Source organism: Calonectris borealis, chromosome 5 (genome assembly GCF_964195595.1).
Source record: "Calonectris borealis chromosome 5, bCalBor7.hap1.2, whole genome shotgun sequence".
NCBI lineage: Eukaryota > Metazoa > Chordata > Aves > Procellariiformes > Procellariidae > Calonectris > Calonectris borealis.
The window spans coordinates 39,318,345-39,340,684 of NC_134316.1; the positions used below are offsets into that span (position 1 = coordinate 39,318,345).

Sequence of the window (22,340 nt, forward strand, 5' to 3'; positions counted from 1 at the left end):
CTCAGGCCGAAAGTTTTATTAAGTTCTGGCACCTAGTTACCAGGATGGCAGATAATTAACTGAAAGCACCAGACCCAGATAGATGTGGGTCTGAGAACGAGGCTGAGATACCAAACCGCTTCATGTGAAACTAGTGCATGGCTAGAACCTCACTGTCAAATCTAACCGTGTTAGTAAACTGCTGAGGGAGGCTGAGGCTGACAGCTGCGTGTGCTGCCTGTGCTCCCCTGGCCCCAGCTGGGCGACAACCGGCCCCTCAGAGGCCCGCTGAGGTGAGTGAGTCAGGGAGGCGATGCTGGAGACACCTGTGACCTTGAGTTACTGCTGCTTTGCAGCCTGGCTCTGAGGTTGAACTGAGGTTGGTACGAGCTGAACCTCTTACTCTAATATTGGCCTTCAAAGTCTACACAGAAAGTAGCACCGCTCAGGCAAAGCCAGATGCTTAACGATCAAGAGATGTGAAATCTTCTGAGCCTTCCAGCTGTTGCACCCCGAGGGCTGTCCCACCTCGACCTCTGTATTTGCTGGTGTAAATCATTTTTTAATGCCTGCAGATGAGAGTGCTTTGTAGCACCAAACACCCGCTGTGCTGGTGGAGCGCTTCTTGCAGTAAGAGCCCGTGTCTGAGGATAATATGAGCCAAAATCTGCTGAATCTTATCCTTCATTTAGACAACCTTTCCAGCATTTGTGGCTGAAAGTGAAATATTCAGAATATGAATTGCTCTCTTCTTGAGGGGTTGGGTGGCTATCGTTATGGGCTAGGGGAAGGGTGAATTCCAGTGTCCTCCCTAATTATACTAGCTCTGTGCAGTTATACCTGTCAGATGGATCACAGGATGGTTTAAAGCTCTAGGGCCTAATGTCACGTGGTGGCATGGTGCCCAGCAGGGAGAGAGCAATTCAGAGGTAAATTATCTGGTGTGGACACCGTCAGATATGGATCTAGTTACTACTTCTCTGGCAGCAGAGCCTTGTCAAGGGGGAGGAGTGACTGATAGTTTGGATTGAAAAAACCAAGATAATTGGTATAACAGTCACCCTGAAAATTGAGTCAGTAAAACTGAAGGAGAGAAAACAGCAAGTGGGAGAACCTAGGACCAGACACCTCCAGAACCAAGACTGACACTGAATTGACTGTAACATCAAATCATATCTATAGAAAGACCATGTATTCCTGTATCTTTAGGCAATATGAAAAGAAAGATCTCTATTGGTATGAGTACTTTCAGAGAGGTATAATCCTTAAATATATGTTTTCAAAGTAACTGTAGTGGCATAAAAATTCCATGCATGCTAGGCATAATTCCTGGGTGGTTAAACAGTTGGTGAAATTGCAGTTTGTTTCCCAGCAGGATCTATCAGAAGGTTGGAGGAACCAGGATGTCATAGAGATGTTGTCCTTTCTGCTTTGTGTTTTTACCTGTGTTAGGTGACAACTAGTTTAAACAGTCTCTTGTGATTACAGTTATGACAATTTTCCTGGATTGCGCAACTATGCAGTATATTGTTTTAATGTTGTTTTTACTTAGTATAACAATTGCCTAAAAATAAGAAATAAACCCACTAGTGATGGGGCATGTACCATCCTCCTCAGACTTGAAAAGCATGTGAAAGGTAGGTGATATAAACATAACAAGACACTTACAGCATTGGTAACAGTCCAGCCTTCTGCAAGGGTTTGACCTCTACTTCTTAAAGATACCACACAGCTCTTCACGAACTGTGTGGCAGCGATATGCATGTTGGAGTAGTACTGTGCCATAAGAAAGCTGAGGTCATTGTTAAATCTTTCTTACCTTACTGTCATTAAGTAGATCATCACTTGTCCCTTAAGTATCACATCCTCTGTTGCCACATCTGAGAATAGGTTTTACCACTTTCTGCAATGTCAGTGTGTTTGTTGAGTGGTTTTTTAGATTGCTATCTATTTTAGGTCAAGCCTTTATAGATGTTACTATTTCCTAAATAGATATTTCTGATTTTGTGCTGGTGGATTAGACTTCCTAAACATAGTGTGCCCTTGGTCTTGCAGAATTTCATCTTGTTGTTGAATCATTCGTTTGGTTTCTGAGACTCATTTTGAATTCTGTTCTTGTCTTCAGAGTGTTTGAAACTCTTCTAGGCTGATTCATCTGCATGTTTTAACACTGCATGCTCTAATCTGCTTAACAAATTATTAATGCAGGTGTTGAATGGTCCTGTGCTAAGAAGAGACCCCTGATTCCACAAAGGAATTGTCCCCAAGTTTGTGAAGGAGCTATTTTGAATGCAAACTCCGAAGAAGTAGTGCTTCCAGCTTACAATGAATTTTACCTTGGTATTTTCCTGTTTGCTTAAGAAAAATGGACTAAAATCTTTATTATAGTCAGGTTTAACACATCTCTATTTTTTCCCCTTGATCGCTAGCTTAGTTATTCCAATAAGGAATATTGGATTAACTTGAAACAGCTTGTTCTTGATTGCCTGCCTTGTTGGCGTGAGTAGCTTACCAGTTTACTGAATGAAAATGCTTATAAATTGATGATTTAATCTTTTGTTCCACTGCCTTTCGGACCTTAGAAGTTAAGCTTGCCAGTTGAAAAATCACGGCACCACCAGGAAGTTAGGCGTTTGGGATGGTGCTAGCGATTTCTTGGTGATGGTTCATTAGGTACTTCAGGGAGTTTCTTAAGGATTAAAAGTGCTGGCTGCCTGAGAATATGTGAACTTTCTTCATCCTGTTCTTCCCCTATTATGACCTATGTTCTTCACACCCTTTTTAAGATGAATAAGCAAAAGGTGAAGATGACATGACATGCTCAGTGTTTACTATCTGCCGTCTGCTGAAAACAAAAACTGTTGCCAATGTTAATCCCTGGGTCTGTGTAAACAAAGAAGATGGTTTGTCAAAACAAAGACGTGGTATGATTTGAGCCTGCTTGGAAATGTAATGTCAGACCATGACCATGAGTGCAGTGGTTGCATTTAGGGGTACATCTAACGTTGAGTTAAATCAGAAAGGGGCTCAGGTGGCTTTCAGCAAAGGTCTGAAAGGGCTCGAGGAAAGACACATGATCCTGCAGAAGCTCTCCTGTTACCCTCTGAAGGTTTATAAATAGCTTTGACCCAGTAAAATGTTTTTGTAGCGGTCACAGCATTGTGAGATTTCCTCATGAGTTCACATTCAGTGTCTACAATTAAACACACTGAGCTGGTGTAAACTTGTTCTGATGATTCAAATATTAACCCAAGGAGAAAAAAAATATTTTCCACTTTGTACCTGTAAGTTTCATGTTGGACCAGGTACCACCTGTCCTTCTGCAGCTGGCATAAATTCAGCATAAAAACATAAAGCTAACCTAAACAGTGTTGCATGTACTAGATAATGTAAAAAATGTGATGGTGTGTAATGCCTTATCAGTATTAAATCTGTATTGGGATGTGATCTGATGTGATGATGCACTATTCTGCTGTCAATCTGCCTTAACTGCCTCACACAGTGACAAACTGCAGAGACATAGGCAGTGCCTGCTCCACATCCTAGGGAAGAAGAGGTGGTGGGTTCCTGCTTTTTCGTGAGCCACAGCCATTAGCACAGCCGCGAATAACAGACTGAGCTAAGGTCTGCAACTTCAGTGACGAGCTACAGATCCTCCTGTTACCATAAGGTACCTCCGAGACCAGCTGAATATTGCTGCTCAGCTATAATTAATAGGATGCTAATTATTACGTTTGGCTAGGAAAGACAAGCGTGAGGAACTGTATCCAAGGGATTCTAGCAGGAGCCAGCTGAAAGAAGGCTGGTTAGGCAACGAGGATCCATTCGGACTGTGGAAGAGTAGCCCTCGGTCAGGCTCCCTAACTCCACTTACTGCTGAGTAACACAGCCCCAGGGCAGCACATTTCTCTCTGAATTACCGTCTAGTGGAAAAAGGGTGCTACGGCTAAATATGTTTCTGGTTGGTGCACAAGGACTCTCAGCCTGACACTGACATATGAGAAATCCATATATTTGGATTTAAGCAATTTGAAGTTTAGCTTTCCTGAAAAGTGGAAAAGTGGAACAACCCAGTGACCAACTTATTTCTGAATGTCTGTTATTCTATTATTTTAGGTTGATTTTCATTTTCTTTCTCCAAATATTTTGAAGAAAAGCAATTGGTGCTCGAAGATTAAATTATCTATTTAGTTTTTGCCATCTCCTTGAGACTTTTGCAAAGCAGTTCTTGAGCCCTCATTCCTCTACCTTTAATAGAGCTACACATAGTCTAGCAGTAAGAGAAATACGTTAGTTCACAGAGCCTTGGAAAAAAGGACAGCAAAATAAGCGTACAGAAAAGGAGAAAGTAAAGCAAGGTAGAGGAGATTAACATGGAGAACCATAGTAAAAGTAATAACAAATATATTCACCAGTGGCAGAAGAGGATGCTAGCTACATTTCTGCTTCCATTCACAGAACTGCTGTAGAACTGGGCAAGTGCTGAGTCTTTGGCTATATAGCTTATACAAGCAGCTTCACTGTGGATCTGAGGGGCAGGGGTTTTTGCAGAGGGTCTTCAGCAATGGCAGGTAGTGTCTCTGAATTGGAGCCTCTCTTTTTACCTCTCTCTCTCTCCCCTCCTTTTTTTTTCCTGTTCTGCCTTCCCCCCTGGTTTAAAGCTGTCTGTAGGGTGAAACCATATAAACTTCTTGTATCCAAAGTATCCTCCAGCAAGTTATTCCAGAGATCTACTACCGGTTGGTGAAGAATCACCTCCTTTTGCATGTTTTGAATTTGGGATTAATTAGTTTCAACTGATGACATCTAATTTTTGTATTTGGAAGAGACAGTGAAGAGTTAATCCCTATTGACTATTTTCCACAAGCAGTACCACATAGTAATGGCGGCTGGCTGGGACTTTATTTCAGCTTTCATTTAGTCTTCTGCTGCCTCATGCCCTTTCCAGTTCCAAATAGGGACTGTATTTACCTAGTTACCTTGATGAATTAACTAGAGGGATTTCAGCCTGCTTGTGTGGCTTTCAGCAGCCCAGAGTTGCAAGGAAGGTAGGGGTGTGGACATTACTGGGCTAGCCAGCAGCAAGAATATTAACAAGTCTTAGGTGGTCTTCAAACAGCCTCAAGCCAAAGGGAGAAATACTCCTTCCTGCTCACATAAAACTCAGAGAAACTGGGTAGGAAACAGATGTGCCTGCTTATGGCCCTCATGTGGGAAGCCCATGTGAGTAGAAGAGCGCATGACCTTTATGTCGGTAACATGGGAACCTTTTGAAGAGTGATTGTTGTCTCCTGGATCCCCTCCTGACTTTTGCTTCTGTTCTCCCAGTGGTCTGAAAATGAGATGCAGAGAGGAGCTTACTGCCTTGCAGTAACAAGGACAATGCTTTTTAGGCTGCAGTTTCACACTGCTAAAATGAACAGCTTTTCCTCAATGGGGTGCTCCTGTCCCTTCCCCTCCTCTCTGTCCAGTGCTACCCTTGTTTTTATCCCACTGCAAGCTGGTTTTCAGGGAGTTAAACCAGCAGAAATCTGCTTGCTGCCTTTTCCAGGGCTAGTTTTTGCTGGTTTAGCTTTGTGAACCAGCTCACTCTGCAGTCAGAAGAGTCCCAGTGTTGACAGGAACAGGACTGCCTGTTCCCATGGCACCTGTTAGAGCACCATAACTCATTATGAAATTAGCAGTGTTAAATGTTAGGTGGCACATCTGAATGTATCTTCCTCAGCAGGTAAAGGTTATGATCCACAGGGGTAATCACAAGTGTTGTCTTTCATAGCTCAGTCCTCCCTCTACTGCAGATTCTCCCATGTGTGCATCAACCTTGCTTTTCTCATGGATCCAGACGCTGCACAGAATGGAAGGATGTACCTTTGTGATCCAAGAGAAAAGCAGGCAATGCTGCCAGCTGCCCTTGCTAAACCTTTAGCTACACTGTAGCCTTTCTCATCATTGCCTGCAGAGAACAGAAATAACTTTCCCAGTTCGGGGACCCTGCAGCCTGTTGCGGTTTGAGTGTGTGGGGGCAGTCATATAAAGCCATGATGTCAGTGGCATCATGTGCAGTATTGTTCCAGGGAAATTTACTCTACGTCAGTGACTAAGCATGAAAAAGAGAAGTTTGTCCCCACAGAGCTGATTAATAACAGACACCGGGTGTAACAAAGATGGCATTTCACGGCCTACAAGGGGAATGTGTAGGGGGTAGGACTCAAGGCAGCATGGGACTCCATGCTATCAAAAGGGTCGGTCATACTGTCCTCAGGTCACTCTGATGTAGCTATAATTGCTGGCTAATTCTGTGTAAAGCCAACTGATCCAGCAGTGCACAAATCTGGCAATGACAGTCACAGAGCCACAACTTTGGTCTGTGTTAGAAAATTAGTGGGTGTATCTTCAAGTTCCAGACGTCTTCTGCGTTTCGAATGCCCCTTGGGGTAATCTGTTGCCTTTACTGCAATCATCTTGAAGCCAGGCTGTGATAAATTCTGCAGAGTTATGTAAAACAGAAATGAAGCTTGTCATTACACACTTGATTCCAAATGAGGATGCAAACAGATCAGATGCTCCTTACGTATCTTTCTCCTCTCATTCTTTGCTCATCACGGCCAAGAGAGAAACGCCTGTTCCTGCAAGACCTTGCCCACCCTTGTGCCTGCCTTGCACACAAGTGCGGCACAGTTTTTAGTCTGTTATGTTGTGTTTAACCCATCACGTCAGCTTTAATGACAGCCCTATGCTACGCAACACTGTGAAAATCCAGGTTGGTTTGTGCTTTTACTGCCTTCTCAACATGGCTTCCAGATGAAGTAACACACTCTGCTTTCCATGCTCCGGACCAGCATTAACGCCACTGCAGTTTTATTTCCACACAGGCAGCTTTAGCGTACCGCCACCCGTTACCTAACCGAGGACGGCTGCGCTGACGAGGAAGGCGAGTACACCAGCGGCCATCCTCCCTCCGCGCACCGAGGAAGGCCCGGTTACAGGGGGGCAGGTAGCAAGGGGCTGGGAGCGTCCGCTCCCACACTCCTCCGCAGGCAGGGCTGGGCCCTGTGCCACCGGCCCTACGGGAGGGCTGCGAGCGATGTCAGCGCCGGTGGGGTCCGCAGGGCCGGCCCCTGCCGCTGCTCCCCGCCCTGACCTAGATTCTCTGGGGGAAAGGGCGGGGCCGCCGCCTCCGCCAATCGCCGCGCCGCACCAGCGTCACGCGGGGCGGCGGTGACGCGCGGGGCCGCCTCCATTTTGCAGCGCAGCGGTGGGGCGGGGCGGCAGTCCGGAGCCGGCCGTCGCGGAGGGAGGAGGGAGCTGCCCGCCAGCCAAGCACTGACTGCTCCGCGCGCCCGCCCGGCTCGGCCCGCACCGAGACCTGCAGCCCAGGTTCGTGACAGGCACAGGGGCCCGGCACGGCGGAGCGCGGGGGCCTCCCTGCGGATGCGCCGCGGGCGGGCGGCGTCGGGGTAGCAGGGTCGGTGGCGCAGAGAGCTCCCGGCTGTGCAGCTGGCCGGCCTCCGACCGGCGGCCGGTTTTTTCGTCGCTCTGTGTTACTCCAGTACTCTCCGCGGAGCGGGCGCCGTTGGCGTTGCTGCTGGGCGCGGCCCGGGCCGCCATTTTGTGGCAGAGCGATGGCGTTCGCTTTTCTTCCCTTGCTCAACGGGGGCGGCGCGCATGCGCTGGCAGAGAGGGGCGTGATCGCGCCGGTCGCTGGGATGTCGTGGGCGGGGCTGTAGGCGGAACGCCGGGTTCCCATTGGCGCAGGCTAAGGCGGAGTCCACCTGGCTCCTTCCTATTGGGCCGGAGCGGGGGCGAGGCCGGGCGGCGGGCCTGCTGCGGACTGCGGCAGGGAGGGCGGCTGCGCGGGGCCAGGGTATGCTGAGTCACCGGGCAGGGCCGGGGGCGGCGGCGGGCCGGGGGCGCTGACGGGCAGGGCCCCGTGTCTCCCGCAGCGAGCTCCGCGCCCACAGCCATGAGCGGCTGCCGCGTCTTCATCGGGAGGCTGAACCCGGCCGCCAGGGAGAAGGATGTGGAGCGGTTCTTCAAGGGATACGGCCGCATCCGGGACATCGATCTGAAGAGGGGGTTTGGGTTTGTGGTGAGTGCGCTCCTCTGCAGGGCTCTGCGGTCCCTGTCCGTTGGTGGTCACTCGGATCTCATGCGCGTTTGATGCACATGAAAGCACTTTTAAAGATAATGCCATTAACGTGCTCAGCTAAGTATGCTATGTGGCAAACAAGCATTTGTTAATTTCTTGGGGATGTAATTTTTTTACTTTAATGTTTTTGCTGTGGTGGTTTTGCAGGAATTTGAGGATCCAAGGGATGCAGATGATGCTGTCTATGAACTGGATGGAAAAGAGCTTTGCAGTGAGAGGTGAGGTGCACTATTTCATGAATATATAAGCTTGAATATCTAAAATAAGAAGTGAGTCAATTTTAACTTGCATTGTGTTATCAGTACTGTTTAAACTATTCTGTGGGGTTTTTTTCCCCAATAACTATGAAGGAATATGTTAGAAGAAATATGTAAAAATGTATGGGTTTCCATTTCTTTTTTTTTCCCCAGGGTTACAATTGAGCATGCAAGAGCACGCTCTAGGGGTAGAGGCAGAGGAAGGTACTCTGACCGTTTTAGTAGCCGCCGTCCACGTAGTGACAGGAGGTATGTATAGCTTTGAACTGACATAGTTTAAAAAAGAATACTGTGGGCTCATCTGATCCAAGAAGTTGAGCTAGAATGAGATATTAAAAGGTATTATTTGCTTTGTTAGACAATCATTCGATGCGGCAGTAGGATAGTAAGGATTACAAAACTACTGAGATATGCTTGTTGTATTTATGCTCCCTCCCCAAAGTACTTAATGCTTGTCCTAGATTACTTGGGGCATTACATAGTTAAGTTGTAGTAGTAATGGTGATATGCTGATACCAGTTATTGGTGCAGCCTTTGTTAATATTAACATGCCGTTATATTTTAATTACTAATAAAAGTCTCAATTGTTTATTTCCAAACAGAAATGCCCCACCTGTAAGAACAGAAAATCGCCTCATAGTAGAAAATTTGTCTTCCCGAGTCAGCTGGCAGGTTTGTTGAAACACGATTAACTATTTTGACTTCGTTTAATGGGTATGTAATGTAATTATTTTGTAAAATAATTAATTAAAATTAAATCTAATTTATTGAAATGTTTATGTAATTAATGTAATTTTAAATAATGTAATTTAAATATTTTGAATGAAAACTAGTTAATTTTAATTTATAATAATAAAAAATGTATATAATTGAGGATATATATTTATTTTTTTCTTGTTTTTTAAATCCATTTTAACCACATATTAAACCCTTTATTTGCCAGCCTATCTGTGTCGTTGGCCTTATGACGAGGAGTGCCTGTGGGTTATCCTAATCGTTCTGTCTTGGTCACTCTTGGTTGGGCCTGGTTGACTTTCCAGTCAGCTCCTACAATGTCACTTGGCCACCTCTAGATCTGTGTTTGCCGGTCTAGACGTAATCGATGCACTCCTTAAAGTGCCACATTGCAGCGATCCCAGAGCGTTAACGAGATCTGATTCCTAAGTTGAGAGCTGTTCTTCCTGTAACGCTTCCGAATAAAGAGGTCCTGGTCGAAAAGAGTTGAAAGATACGAAATTAGGTGGTCGTTGGAATCCTGATCGCAGTAAAGTGGTCCTTGGTAACATCAAGCATAGAGAATGTCTGGATCCGTCAATAGTCTCCTAATAGGGAGGGCAGTGCGATTAATGGCTTCCATCGACTGGGTAGTGTTCGTCAAGTGGGTGGCGAAGAGCCAGTCGGGCATATATCATGACGGTATCTCCGGTCGCTTAATGCAGTTTGCTGCTTGGCTAGCCTAGGGAAATGTTAATAAAGGTAAAGTAAACTATATTTTTAATGACATATGGGGCACAAAATAATTGGTGTTATGTAAATGTAATTCTGTATGCATATAAGATTCGTAATGTAAATGGAGACTGAAATAGTACAAAAATATATGGGTAGTATTTCACACTCAGTCCAGTATATATACAAATGTACTGTATCTCTCTCTCTCTCTCTCTCTCTCTCTCTCTCTCTCTCTCTCTCTCTCTCTCTCTCATATATTAATTTAATCTATATAAGCTTTGTAGACTAGTATTTTCCTTAATGTTAAGACACTTTATTAGCATTTTGCTTAAAGCAATATGCTTTTTTCATTTATTTCGTGCCCTGATATAGATAATTCAATTTTGGTAGAATGCAAGTATGGCAGTTGCCATGTTTGTAATTTATCTAACATCTTCTCTTTCAGTAGTCATAAGTTTCTTTTTGTTTTTAACTATTTTTATATAGATAAGTATTAATTTCACTTCTTTGCATAACATAACTGGTCTTGTGTTAGGATCTCAAAGACTTCATGAGACAAGCTGGGGAAGTAACCTTTGCAGATGCACACAGACCTAAGTTAAATGAAGGGTAAGCCTCTAAAATCATCTCTTGAAAGCTGTAGAGTAATATTTGTATGTATAATATTTGGAGAGGGAAGCTGGCTACTTTCAGTGCTCAGCAGCTGTTCATGGTTTAATTTAGCTACCCTTTGAAAATGCATTCTCTGGTATTTGGGGAGGGGAATTCTTCAATTCATGCTTGAGTTATGGTAAAGGATGACTACTCTGAGCAGTGTGCGGTTTTTTGACCACCCCACCCCACCCCCACCCGCCCCCCCGAATATGTTTTGCTCTATCATCAAAATTAGAACTTGTAATAGTGAGCTCTGTGTTTTGTTTTTTGTTTTATTTTTTTCTGTAGGGTGGTTGAATTCGCCTCTTACAGTGATTTAAAGAATGCTATTGAAAAGCTTTCTGGTAAAGAAATTAATGGAAGGAAAATCAAACTAATTGAAGGCAGCAAAAGGCACAGGTATGGATTTCTGTTCTCTTAAATAATGCTTAAATACTCACTGAGGAAGCTTTGAAGTCAGTGACCAGGCAACCAAACTGGAGACCAGCGAATTGCCTGGTTATTGTCGTCGTCCGTGACGTCCCATTGCTAACACCGACGCTCTTTGTTTCCTCAGTAGGTCCAGAAGCAGGTCACGGTCTCGTAGCAGAAGCTCATCCAGGTCTCGTAGCCGTTCCCGTTCCCGCAGCCGCAAGTCTTACAGCAGGTCAAGGAGTAGGAGCCGTAGCAAGTCTCGATCAGTTAGTAGATCTCCAATGCCAGAGAAGAGCCAGAAACGTGGTTCTTCCAGTAGATCTAAATCCCCATCATCTGTGGATCGGCAGAGGTCTAGATCGAGGTCCAGATCTGTTGACAGTGGCAACTGAACTATAAGTAACTTGCCCTGGGGGCCCTTTTTTAAACCATACTTGCTAAAACTTGTGGTAAGTATGTGACTTTCTGTGGGGAAGGGTTTGGATGGGGAGGGGGGAGGGATGGGGGAACTTTGTAGATGTGGACCATGGTGGGAAGGGTTATTGACTAATTGTATTAAATGTTTTTTGATAACCCTTTTCTTGCTCACATTTTTTTGTGAATGTCTGAAGTGTATAGTTTGTGTATATTGGCAGAGCTCTTTATAACTAAAGCAGACAAATTTTTTTGTACTCCAAAAAAAGTCATCTGAACACTTAATTCCCAGTATATTCAACTGTGAATAGCAATTCAGAACATTAGTTTAATATTTCAAGTTAAACTAATAGCTTTAGGCATCTAAGAGCTCTACATGTGCTGTACATAAAGCTTTATTTCAGAGAGTATTTTTTTGTGCTTTTGAACCATTGTTTCAGTTATAGGTCAGCAGATTAAGTGCTGGTCAGTACTGGTAATAAAACTTTATTTTAAAAGCTTTTCATTTAATATGACTTGCACTACACTAAGAAAATGCCCATTTCACTGCCCTGTGGTAATAATATTCTATAAAGCACCCTAATTCTTGATACTTCAGAATTAAATAGCTCAAATAAAGTATAAAGAAACATGTCTCTACTTCTAGTGTGTTCTTACTGTTAATAAAGTGTTTGCGACCGCGCCTCATATTGTTGGACAGTGTTAAAATGTTTCTTAAAGATGGGTCTACAGCAAAGCTATCGTTGAGTTTTGAGGGATGTGGGGGAGAACTTCCTTTTAGATACATCATGCTATGTCCTTAGATATCTTTATGTTCTGAAATAAGAATCTTGGTAATAAGAATCATGCTGTCATAGTTCATAGCAGAAAGTGGAATGGACAAGTCATTTAATCACTGTTCAGATAATAAGCATGGAATATAAAAGATGGATGTAGTCAGAATGCTTCATTAGTGTGTTTGTGCGCACGCGTATGAGAGAACATTGAGGCGTGGGTAAAGTATTTTGTATGGGCATTAGTCCTCATTCTGGAGGAAGGAGGGATTTTTAAGTTGGTGGGTGGGAGTTCTGCAGCAGTGGCACCCTGCAGTTCTGTGGTTTAGTGTTTGTGCCTTACAGCGGCAGGAACCCTCTGCAGTCCCTGTGTTTCTCAAGCCCTTGCCCATGTGGCAAGAGAGAGCGTTAGAATTTTTAAAAGAATATATTTTCTTATAAAGTGCTTTGCAAAGCTACTTTGGTAATCCACTGAAACCTTTAGAAAGATCTCTGGAGCCTAGGATGGGCTTTGGATTAGGTCCTAGGAAATGGCAGGTGGTTCTGCTCAGAGCGAGGTCTGGCCGCGGGGGAGGTCAGTTGCCTGCTGCCTGTTCCCTGTGCTGTTGCAGAGTTCTCCGTAAACGTGTTCCAAGCTAACCGACGGGAACGAGCTTTGTGCCTCGTGAGTCTGTGCGTCAAGGTGGCACTGCATCACGCCGCCGGGCGCTCCTGGGAGGGGGTCAGGCTGGTACGCCGGTATTGGGATTGTTACTAGTCAGCTTTGGGGGGTGGGAGCTTCAGCCTCGGAGGTTAGTAGTTCAGGTGCTGCGTCAAACTAAGAGGAAGAACAGAGCTTTAACTTCTGGGGGTAAGGGCAGCATTGACACTCACACGGGTGGAAGGTTAGCCGTGTTAGCTCATGGCAGTTGATCCGTCCTGCTTACTTGAATGATTATGGGCATCTGTGTTCAAGTGGGACTTGGCTCCAGCAGGAACCCAGGTGGCTGAAGGCACCTGATGATTGGAAAGGGGTGGGATTTCAGACACTTCCCTCCCTCAGGCTAATTATGAAGTACTGCCTGCTATATAAATAGCTGTTCCGAATTCTCTTTCTAAACCATACCACTTGCCTTGCAAGCAGCATCAATAGATTTCTGCAGCCAGGGGAGCTGGCTGTTGTGATGACGAACTTTCAGTTTAAAACAAACTCCCGGGCTTTGCATTACGGAGGGTTACGCTGACTTTTGGCCAGAAACGATTCTGCCTTTATGAAGCGTGGGTTCTTGGTATGAGCTTGTTTATTCTTAGTTACTGAGGTGGATTACTTCAGGTTATGATGCATACTTAGCACATTGGAGGTGTTAATGCCAGTCTTGTATTTGTAGCGTGACAATAGCTAGATGGTGTCCTGAAGAGCTGGTGTATTTAGTTCGCTGACTCCTGCAACGCAAGGCACGTTCAAGGCTGATGTATTTTCAGACGTACAGCTCGCTGAACCCAAACTTGACGTACTAAGGCAGTTTGCGTGGCCGTGTTATTTTTGTGGCCTCTGCTATGTGGAGAGCAGTGGTACACGGCATAGCGCTCGGGTTTTGGAAACGGGGAGTGACCAGCAGCCCATGGGCTGCTCAGCTGCACGCTGGGTCTTAGTGGCTCCTGCACTGAGAAACTTTCACATCTCATTTTGGGTCTTTGTCAGAGAAACTACATTAATCTTCAGCGATGTCTTCGGGAGCTGCTTCCAACATGTGAAGCGGAACAATTACAGGTAAGTGGAACTAAAAAAGGGAACTGATGCAGGCAATGATTTTCATGTGGATAAAACTGGGGGCAGTTGCTTGGAAGCGTGGCCCTAAACTGTCCCAAAGGGTTGTCACGATGACTTGGAAGTCACTGGAATTGTCCGTCATGGGCAGGCAGGGAGAGGTTTGGTCTGTGGAGCAAGGTGTTCGGGAAATAACAGTGAGGGTGCAGATAGCTCCGTGGCGATCCCTTTGTCTGGCATAAAATGAGCATATAGATAAAAGTCTCACACAGAACTGCTGGAGACCTGTAAGCCAGCTGCAGAAGGTGGAGCTTGGGGAGGTTGTGGTAGTGTCTGCCGCAGAATCCGTCTGTATTGTTTTCCTGGTTTCTCACTGTTTCTGCAGGGTCTGGACACTGGTTTCGTTTCTTGAGCAGTAACTGTGTCCACAGCTGCCCAGATCATCTTTGCTGCATCTGAAGATAAGGAAAAATGTGAGAATAGGCAGTTCTGAACCCAGGTTATGGAAAGATTGTGACACAGCTACAATTGGTGTTGCTGGGTGATTTAAAGCAAAAGGAAGGAACTTGGAAGTCCTGCCAAAATACTGAAGCCATTTTGTTCCAGTCATTTATGAATCAAAGCCTGGAAAGCCACCCCTTTTACAGTAGTCTTGCAAGCACCTGTATGGCTGTATCCAATATCAACTGCTTTGCGCTGAAGGCACACCTGAGGATACAAACTGAGCGGGTTTTTTTCCCTGTTAACAGTCATCCTTCAGCTATAGCTATAAGATACAGTAAAGTGCTCCTATAGCAGCTGCTCAGCTGCTTCCCTGTCCCAAGGGACTGGAGAAAGCTGGTCTGGAAGCATCAGAGGAATGACAGGTGGAGAATCTCGTTCAGCGGTGCATTCTCCAGCCATCTTCACAGGCACTCAGCTGGGCTTTGGCATTATGGACCTGTTGAAGTTGGAGAAGAGTCTACCTCACATCTATACCAATACTGTATATATATATTTTAATTAACCTTGAAACTATTTATGTACTTTTCTAGCAAAAGACCCACGATTCCTTCCTTCAGCTGCAGTACTTGGCAGTTCTGTCCTTTTCCTCCCCGCCCCCTCGCTGCAAAAATGACACTGTTCAGTGAATCTCCCAACAGTTTACAGCGGAGCTGGAATTTGTTGCATTAAAGAATATCTGATGTTCTCGTGTAGTTTTAGGGGTGTGTGACTGTTTGCATGTGTTCTGTGCAAGCCATAGCTTTTGCAGGATGCCCGTCCTAGTTTAAGCACAGGACTCTGAAAACCTCTGAGCACTGATAATATAGTTAATATATAGCTATATGAAACATACTGCTGATACAAGAAGTCATCATTTCTAATGTCTTCAGTTACCCATGAATTTTTGACTGTCATTGTATTTAATGCATTGGGTGTGGTAACTGAGTTAAAGGGCAACCTGATTCTGCCCTAGAAAACAGCAATTCATTGGTAATTACATGTAAGCATATGTGTTTGGATTGGAAAGTGTAAGAAATACAGGAGCAAAGCTGTACGTGCCATTTGGTTTCATTATTCTATCACGGATCCTAAAGACCAGGACCAGCAGAAGTCCCTCTCCAAGCTGGAACAGCAAGTAGAGCAGTGGGAAGAAGTACAGGGGGCCGATGGTTTCTGGGGCAAAGGCGACCTTGAGGATAGTCGAGCAAAGCTGTACGTTCTGGCAGCCAGTTTCCATGCACACTGTTCGCCTGCATCTGAAGGAGGAAGAGTTAAACGGATCACAGGTTTAATCCACTTTCAAACAACTTCAAAAGAACCCTGCCCACCTTGCTGTTGCAATGCTTCATGCATTTGCCTGTGCTAAAAGCTGCTTTCTGAGGAGCAATACTGGCATCCCTAGAAGGTTTTACCTCGTGCTCCCTTTGCAACGTGCAGACAGATCACGTTATAAATGTGGACTTCGTGTTTAATGGTATTTGGAGGCCTTGTGTCCCACTCTGGGCGCTGCAGTTTCCTGCAGGGAAGGAATCTGCTTCTGAGGTGAAAAGAGGAGTCCAAGGTGTGAAGGTAAAAAGTAGTGAGGACCAGCTACCTGGATGAGGTAGGATGAGAAAGGGAAGGAGTGGGTTTTATATGCAAGGTTTCCATCCTGAATTCCTGGGGCTGCACTGACTGGTTTGGGGTAATTATCAGCTGAGGAACATTGTGTCACCTGGGGTTTGGGCTCTGCTGGTATTCCCTAATTCTTGGTTGTTCTTTGGTGCTATTCATTCTCTTCTTCCCTCAGCTTCAGTACTGAGAGCAGAGGCTGGTAATGTATGCTTAGCAGGTCACTAGTGACCTTAAACGAAAACCGTCCATCTGCTTGTCCAGTGACCCTACATAATGGACTTCCACCCCTTCCGTGGTGATCGGGCACCTGTATCAAAAACTGCTCCAGCTGCTCCTCCCCTCTCCGCTGAGCCGAGCAGAGGTTGAACTCATTTCTCTCCCCACTCAAGGTGTGGGAGTATGGACCTGGGACCAGCTTGCAGCGTGTCTGCTCGTACTCCTAGGGCCCATTTCGGGAGACTGCAAACTGTAAACCTGTTTGTTTTACAAAAGTACATCCACGTAGAAACCCGTGTTTTCACCATTGCTCCACAGACCAGAGCTGTCGTACCCCTCTGTTCCTTCTGGCGACAGAGTGCGGGGAGGGGGGAGTGGAGGAACATACCTGTCATTAAGCTTGAAGATTGCGGAGAGAACGTAGCCCAGCAGGAATCCAATCAAAGGCATCAAGGCAGAAGATCCCAGGAGGGATGGTGAGAAGACGACCATGATGCTGCTTCCCACATTGGCCACAGACAGAACAATTATTGCAGCGGATGACAGCAGAAGCACAACCATCCCTGCCTAAAATAAAAGCAGCCAAGACATGGACAAGATAAAAATTCCCAGGAGAATTTGTTGGAAGCGGCTGCCCAGTTCCCTGTCCATCGTATGTAAGTACATGGTGAGAGCGCGCAAGTGCCTTTCATGGACGTAGCTGTAAATAACAATGTATCTTCCTGGTCCATAGGCAAAAGGACTGGTGCCTGCTCCACCAGCCACTTGTTTCTCAGGCATTGCTGCGTGTCTCCCTGTTCAAGTCCCTTTGGGGGTCTAGCGTGACATCCCGTCACTCAAAGTGGGTGGGGGGGAAACCACTGCACTCACAGGCAGCGCCGGCCTACAGCCGCTGTGGAAGGTGGGATCATCTCACTGGTGTCTGGTGATTGAGCAGATGAAGGGCCTGGGGAATTTTGGGAGGCAGAACACACAGCCCTCCTGCCTGTCTCTCCGCTTTGGAGCCCAATTTGGATGGAGTTGCCCAGGTGTTTTTTCAAAGCAACTCTCTACCCCCTTTCTATTTTGTAGAGAAGATAAATGGAAAGGTGGTGTTAGCAGAAAGGAAGATGAACCAAGGGTCAGCTGGGCTGGTGTAGGTCACCTTCTCACGCTAGGCTTCTAAAGCTTCTTTTGAAACAGTCTGGTCATCATTGCCCTGTGCTGGGTAAAGGAACCTTTGAAGAGCTCTGGTCCTCCTGCGTCTGCTCTAGCCTGACTGCCGGGTTCCCGTGCTTCCTGGAGGTTAGTGATTCCTAACGTCACTTTATCAGGTCTGTTATTGAGTCTTGGCACCCATTTCTGGCCGTGCTTGGTCCCAGTTTCTCTGAGATGAAGCCTTAGTGAAAGAAACTATGAAAAACAGGTTTACAAAGTTGTTAGCAGCTCTCTGGGTACTGCTAGTGGAGCTCCTGAGTTAGACAATGGTGTGGTTGGTTATCCAGGTGTCCCTTTTGCTATTTAAATGCCTGATGTACAAAGGAGGCAGGAAGATGATTCCAGGCATAAGTGGGCGCTTAGTGATCTAGTGGCTTCTACTGGATAGATATCTCATTGATGTAAGCAGCAACTTTATGATGTGACTTTTGCCCTGTGCTAGACCTCTGAGAACAGCGGGGTAGGGTTTTTGTTTGTTTGTTGTTTTTTTTTTTTTTTTAAATCTGGGGTCTGCTTTGGTTACAGCAGTAGTTGGGCAGTGCCTATGAGGTTCATTAGCGCTACTTGTAGCAAAAGAAAATTAAGTTAAAACTGAAGCCAACAAAGGAGAGCAAGGTAAGAAGTTGCCTACAAAATGTTGTTTGGAAAAGGTGGAGGACTTCAGGCAAATATTTTAATGATTAAAGTGGTGAAGTGGATGTCTTGAGTTCTGTCCTCAACCCTTTCATTGATTTGTGGCATGCCTTAAAGAAGTTAATATTTCTGAGCCTCTATTTTTGAAAACTTCTTTAAGGCCCTTGGTTGAAAGGCAACTAGCACAGGGTACTTCTTACCTTGATGGTAAAGCCAGTGTACTGTGGTTTCTTCTCATTCAGGATGATGCCGATGGCACAGGGGATTAGCATTAGGACCAGGGAGGTGATTATTCCTTTGTAAGGCACCTTGCCCTCCAAATCACCCTCGTATAGTCCTCCCGAGTAAAGGTACAGAAGCAGAGGCATTAGTCCAATTGCCAGGACCGTTGAGCATGTGGTCATTATGATGCTGGGATGAAGAAAGGACTCTTCAGTAGAAGAATGACACTTTTTTTATCGAATACGCTCATTTTTCTTACTAACCTGGACACACGGTTTTAATGTAAGACTTTATCTCACTCTTTTCCAACTATCACTGAGGTTTTCCCATCGCTATCAGGTTGTATAAGGATGTGATATGAACAGAGAGGGGGGAAGATGATTCAAGTTCTGTACCAGCTCAGAAAGGACCCTTGTTTGGGTACAGCTCGCACTTCAGAAATTCACAAGTGACAGAGAAATTTCCCCCTCGGATCTTGTTTTGTCGCTAGGGTTTGTTGGATTGTGGGGTTCTGCTAGTTCAACGTTTCTCACTAATGCAGCCTCTTCAGACAGTGTGCTCGGTTTACACAACTATATGCTGCTATATGGATAGATGTAGTAGATACATGCTATATATACTGGGGAGGCAAAAAAGTGTTCCTGCGCCCATCTCATTAAGAGCAGCATGCCGTATGCTTCACAGAAAGGTACAAAATCCCATTTTATTGTAAAACAGGGACAAATAGTCTCATTGAGCAATATGGGTGCTTTAAAAATATTCTAGACTTAGTATTTCAGTCTTTATCCAGCTTCTTGGGGATTGATAATGCTGATTAAGCTAGCTTCTGAACCAGTCACACGACTGATGGGCCTGGGCAATGAACACGTACTCAGCTTGCCTTACCTGAGGTTCATGTCCCCTCTTAGTGCCAGGCTAAAGATGTTGGAGAGGTTTCCCCCTGGGCAGCAGCCGCAGATGAGGATGGCCAGGGATTCTGTAGCACCCAGCTGGAAGAGCTTGCCCAGTACGAATGCCGTCAAGGGCATGATGCCATACTGAGCCATTACAGCAATTGCCACGCCTTTGGGTTTCCTGAGGTGAGTTGTGATCTTGGCTATCTCCATTGTACACCCGAGAGATACCATGATGACAAAGAGGACCACAATAAGGATCACATTCAGGGCTTTGTCCGTGGCCTGTTGGCCAAATGCAAACGGTGGTGGTGCCACACTGGTCAAGGAGGTGCTCTGCGTGCGAGCTGGGCTCCAAAGCTCTGGGCTTTCAAAAGCTCCCTTGGTCTTGTTCATCCTGCTGAAGGGCTTAGAGGTCCCTTCTGTAAGTGGCTGGGAAGGTGAGGAAGGGATTGATTCAGAAGTCCAAATAACATCCAATTAATGCAAGGAAAACATGAGCTCTTCTTCAGGCCACCACTCTTATTGTTCAGCAGCTGTTGAAACAGAAATCCATCTTTGAGCAATCAGCTGTGAACCCCATTCACTTCAGTAATACGTTGTGCAGTTTGTGTAGCTTCTGCTCTGGTCCCCCACCTCTTCCAGCATCCGCTCTCACCATGAGAATGACGACACAGCTAGTGAGAGCGAGAGGGAGACTCGCTCCAAACTGGTAAAGACTGGCACTTCATACAAAGGAAACTGAACCAGAACAACTCTTGTCCACAAGATACTGCTGAGGCCAACGCTTAAAAACATGATGCATCTAGGGGACTTTATTTTTAACGAGGGTTATAAAATGCTTATGCTTCTGGCCATAAATCAATCTCTCAATAGGAGGGCTAGGAAGAAACTGCCTCCATGGACAAGTAGTTTCTCTAGCAAACTCTTAGGAGCCTTCATGTCTCTTTTCCTGATGCGGTAAGTCTGACACTGTCTAGACGTTTTTTGATTGCATATAAGAATGAATTCCCCAAGCCTCACCAACATCCAAAATATTATTCTCTCCATAGCATTGAGGGGAAGTTCTGCGTGGCAGGAGCCTCAACCGACCTCTACAGTGCGAAGCTGTTCTCGCTGCAGCAGCAGCAGCGTTGCTTTCAGGGCCTGAGGTGCTTTGCATCATGATGCAGCCAGCGGTGCATTTATCACCCAAGCTCCCCAAGCAAAGCCAAATAGGCAGCTTTTACCCACCCCGGACTGTAACCTGCCTTGTGCTTCAAGTACAAGGCTGCACAGCACGACATGCAGGCAGAGCTCTGGTGTGCAGGGAAGCGGGAGCTGGGCGGCTGGTGCTCGGGCGGGAAGAGGGACTAGAGCGGTGGCTGATGAAGATTGCTCCTCCAGCTGCTGCAGAGGTGACCTCTGCTCATGCCCCCACTGCTCCCTGTCCCCTGGCTGCAGAAGGGACGCGCTTCCCTGCATCTGCCACGCTGGGGAATGGCACATTGCCTGCCCTGTCCCCAGGTGGTACCCTCCCTGATCCCTCTGCAGGTTTCTTCATTTAAGGCATTTATTGCCTTCAAATCGACCTGAGACAACCCCTGGTTCCAATGTAGGACTCTAGAAACATCCTGAGCTGAGCACACTAAACTAGAGCAAAGTGAATGCCATTACCTTACGTGTCTGTGGATGAGGCTGTAGGAGGCTTCCATGAGATTGCCCGCTGCTCCATCCCTTCCTGGCCAAGCTCGGTGAGCGATAGCACTCTTCAGTCCTTCTGCTTCAAGAAAATCTTTCCCTCTTGGCAAAAATCTTGTCCTCTGCTTGCAGAATATGAAGCTTGGGTCTCAAAGAACCTTGTAGATAGGGAAGTTATTAATTGATAGTTGTGTTATAGGACTGCAGTCTTTTTCCCTCTGCTGCAGGACTGGGGAAGGGATTTTAACCAGGGAGGTCTGCTGCAATATGGCTGAGCTCTAAACCCTTTGCTGAAGGGCATTATAATGCTGCGGTAATGTGTCCATCGCTCCTATTCATCTGGGAGCTCAACAGGCTCAACCTCTCCAGCCCCATTGCTCTGGAAACGTCGCTAGCGGCAGGCAGGAATGTCGGAGCCGTTCTTCCCCACTTGCTCTCATTTTGATTGGGAACTTTGTTTTCCAGGCTGGCAGCCAGGATGGAAAAGCACCCACAACAGCTCTGGAGCCCAGCAGGGGCATCCCCCATGGGCAGGGAGGAGCGGTGCCCGCAGCAGTGCGGGACAGAGCCGTGCCGGCAGATCCCGGTGGCTCTGTGCGTCCATGCCTGTGGCTTCTCCTACACCCTTGTGAGCACCACACCGCCATGCTTGGGAACAAGGGCCCTCCCCATAAATCGCAGGTGGTGCTTCGAGACCTGTCTAAGCAAGCAGGAGGCGGTGGCCTGCAGCACTGCACGCGTTTCATTTTTCCTTGGGCATCTGCAAGGTTTCCAGGCACAAGTAAGGGCTGCCCAAGCAGCACATGAGCAAGGCCCATCGGAATTAGGAGAAAATGCAGGAGCAAAGCCCACGGCAATTCCTTCTCTCTTCCTCTCCCTCCCTTCAGGTTTTTCTCCCATAGGTCCCCACTCATCCTAAGGAAATGCTTGTTTTCATTGTGTTTGCCTTTTAGCTGTGTGCTGAATTTTGTCAGAAGATGCGAGAAAGGTCAAGTCAAACAATTAAGCAGTTATAAAGCGTCACTGCCTCGGCAGCACTCAGGCCCCCCTGGCAAGCTCAGTGCAGCTCAGGGTTTTAAAACAACGATGTTGTAATGCTCTCACTCTTTGTCTTTGCAGGGCTGTAGAAGAATGTTTCAACTACCCCAATAATTAAAAAAATGCTTGCTAGTTGTTCGCTCTTCAAGCGTTCCTGCTGGTTCCCAGTGGTTAACACAGGAAACGCCATGGGAACCAAGAGAGAGACTGGTCGAGAGAAGCAGAATAAATTAGGATCATTATTTCACCCTGATTCATGCTGGGGACGTCCAGTTGTTTTACACGGGTGCTGGAGCTGGGGGTTTGTGTTCAGGCATGGCCAAAGAGCCGCTCTAAAGCCACTGCTTGACCTAGGACCTGGGAGGTGGGACCACTGAGGAGCATGGCTGGAGGAAGGAGCAGGCTCCCATGCTGGGAGGCAGTGGGGCCCGGGCGGTGCATGGGCATTCTGCTGGTGGCCTGCGATGGGCTGCTGCTGACCTGATGGCCACGTCATCCACCTCGGTTCAGAAGAGGCTTTGGCCTCAC

At 46.3% G+C, this 22,340-nt stretch overlaps 2 protein-coding genes across 5 annotated transcripts; one reads left to right on the plus strand and one right to left on the minus strand.

The window, feature by feature from the left end:
* Positions 1-7,217: 7,217 nt before the first annotated feature.
* Positions 7,218-15,141, plus strand: SRSF5 (serine and arginine rich splicing factor 5). 4 transcript variants are annotated; one of them, XR_012673923.1, is made up of 10 exons: positions 7,223-7,356; positions 7,923-8,068; positions 8,276-8,346; positions 8,539-8,634; positions 8,988-9,057; positions 10,370-10,443; positions 10,777-10,887; positions 11,045-11,351; positions 13,771-13,839; positions 14,222-15,141. XR_012673923.1 is itself a non-coding variant. In XM_075151946.1 (8 exons), exons 2-8 carry the CDS (start codon positions 7,943-7,945, stop codon positions 11,292-11,294), a joined length of 798 nt encoding a protein of 265 aa, XP_075008047.1. In that variant the 5' UTR covers positions 7,218-7,356; positions 7,923-7,942; the 3' UTR covers positions 11,295-11,949. The 4 variants fall into 4 exon arrangements, 3 of the variants coding, with proteins under 3 accessions (XP_075008047.1, XP_075008048.1, XP_075008049.1); XM_075151946.1 differs by lacking the exons at positions 13,771-13,839; positions 14,222-15,141 and having other exon boundaries at positions 7,218-7,356; positions 11,045-11,949; XM_075151947.1 differs by lacking the exons at positions 13,771-13,839; positions 14,222-15,141 and having other exon boundaries at positions 11,048-11,949.
* On the minus strand, positions 14,207-21,036 carry SLC10A1 (solute carrier family 10 member 1). Its single transcript, XM_075152440.1, has 6 exons — positions 20,751-21,036; positions 19,087-19,630; positions 18,180-18,390; positions 16,538-16,716; positions 15,375-15,575; positions 14,207-14,291 (listed from the first exon to the last, which is right to left on the minus strand). The coding sequence occupies exons 2-6, from the start codon at positions 19,488-19,490 to the stop codon at positions 14,207-14,209; spliced, it is 1,080 nt and encodes a 359-aa protein (XP_075008541.1). The 5' UTR covers positions 19,491-19,630; positions 20,751-21,036.
* Between the last annotated feature and the right edge of the window lie 1,304 nt (positions 21,037-22,340).

Bases quoted from the DNA above. Each gene is read 5' to 3' on its own strand.
- SRSF5 (XM_075151946.1), top strand. From the start codon at position 7,943: ATGAGCGGCTGCCGCGTCTTCATCGGGAGGCTGAACCCGGCCGCCAGG. The intron at 8,635-8,987 runs GTATGTATAGCT...ATTTCCAAACAG, and splicing joins CGTCCACGTAGTGACAGGAG to AAATGCCCCACCTGTAAGAA. The intron at 9,058-10,369 runs GTTTGTTGAAAC...GTCTTGTGTTAG, and splicing joins CTTCCCGAGTCAGCTGGCAG to GATCTCAAAGACTTCATGAG.
- SLC10A1 (XM_075152440.1), bottom strand. From the start codon at position 19,490: ATGAACAAGACCAAGGGAGCTTTTGAAAGCCCAGAGCTTTGGAGCCCA. The intron at 15,576-16,537 runs GTATGTTCCTCC...TTCCTCCTTCAG, and splicing joins ATCTTCAAGCTTAATGACAG to ATGCAGGCGAACAGTGTGCA. The intron at 14,292-15,374 runs GTACAGCTTTGC...CCTTATCTTCAG, and splicing joins ATAATGAAACCAAATGGCAC to ATGCAGCAAAGATGATCTGG.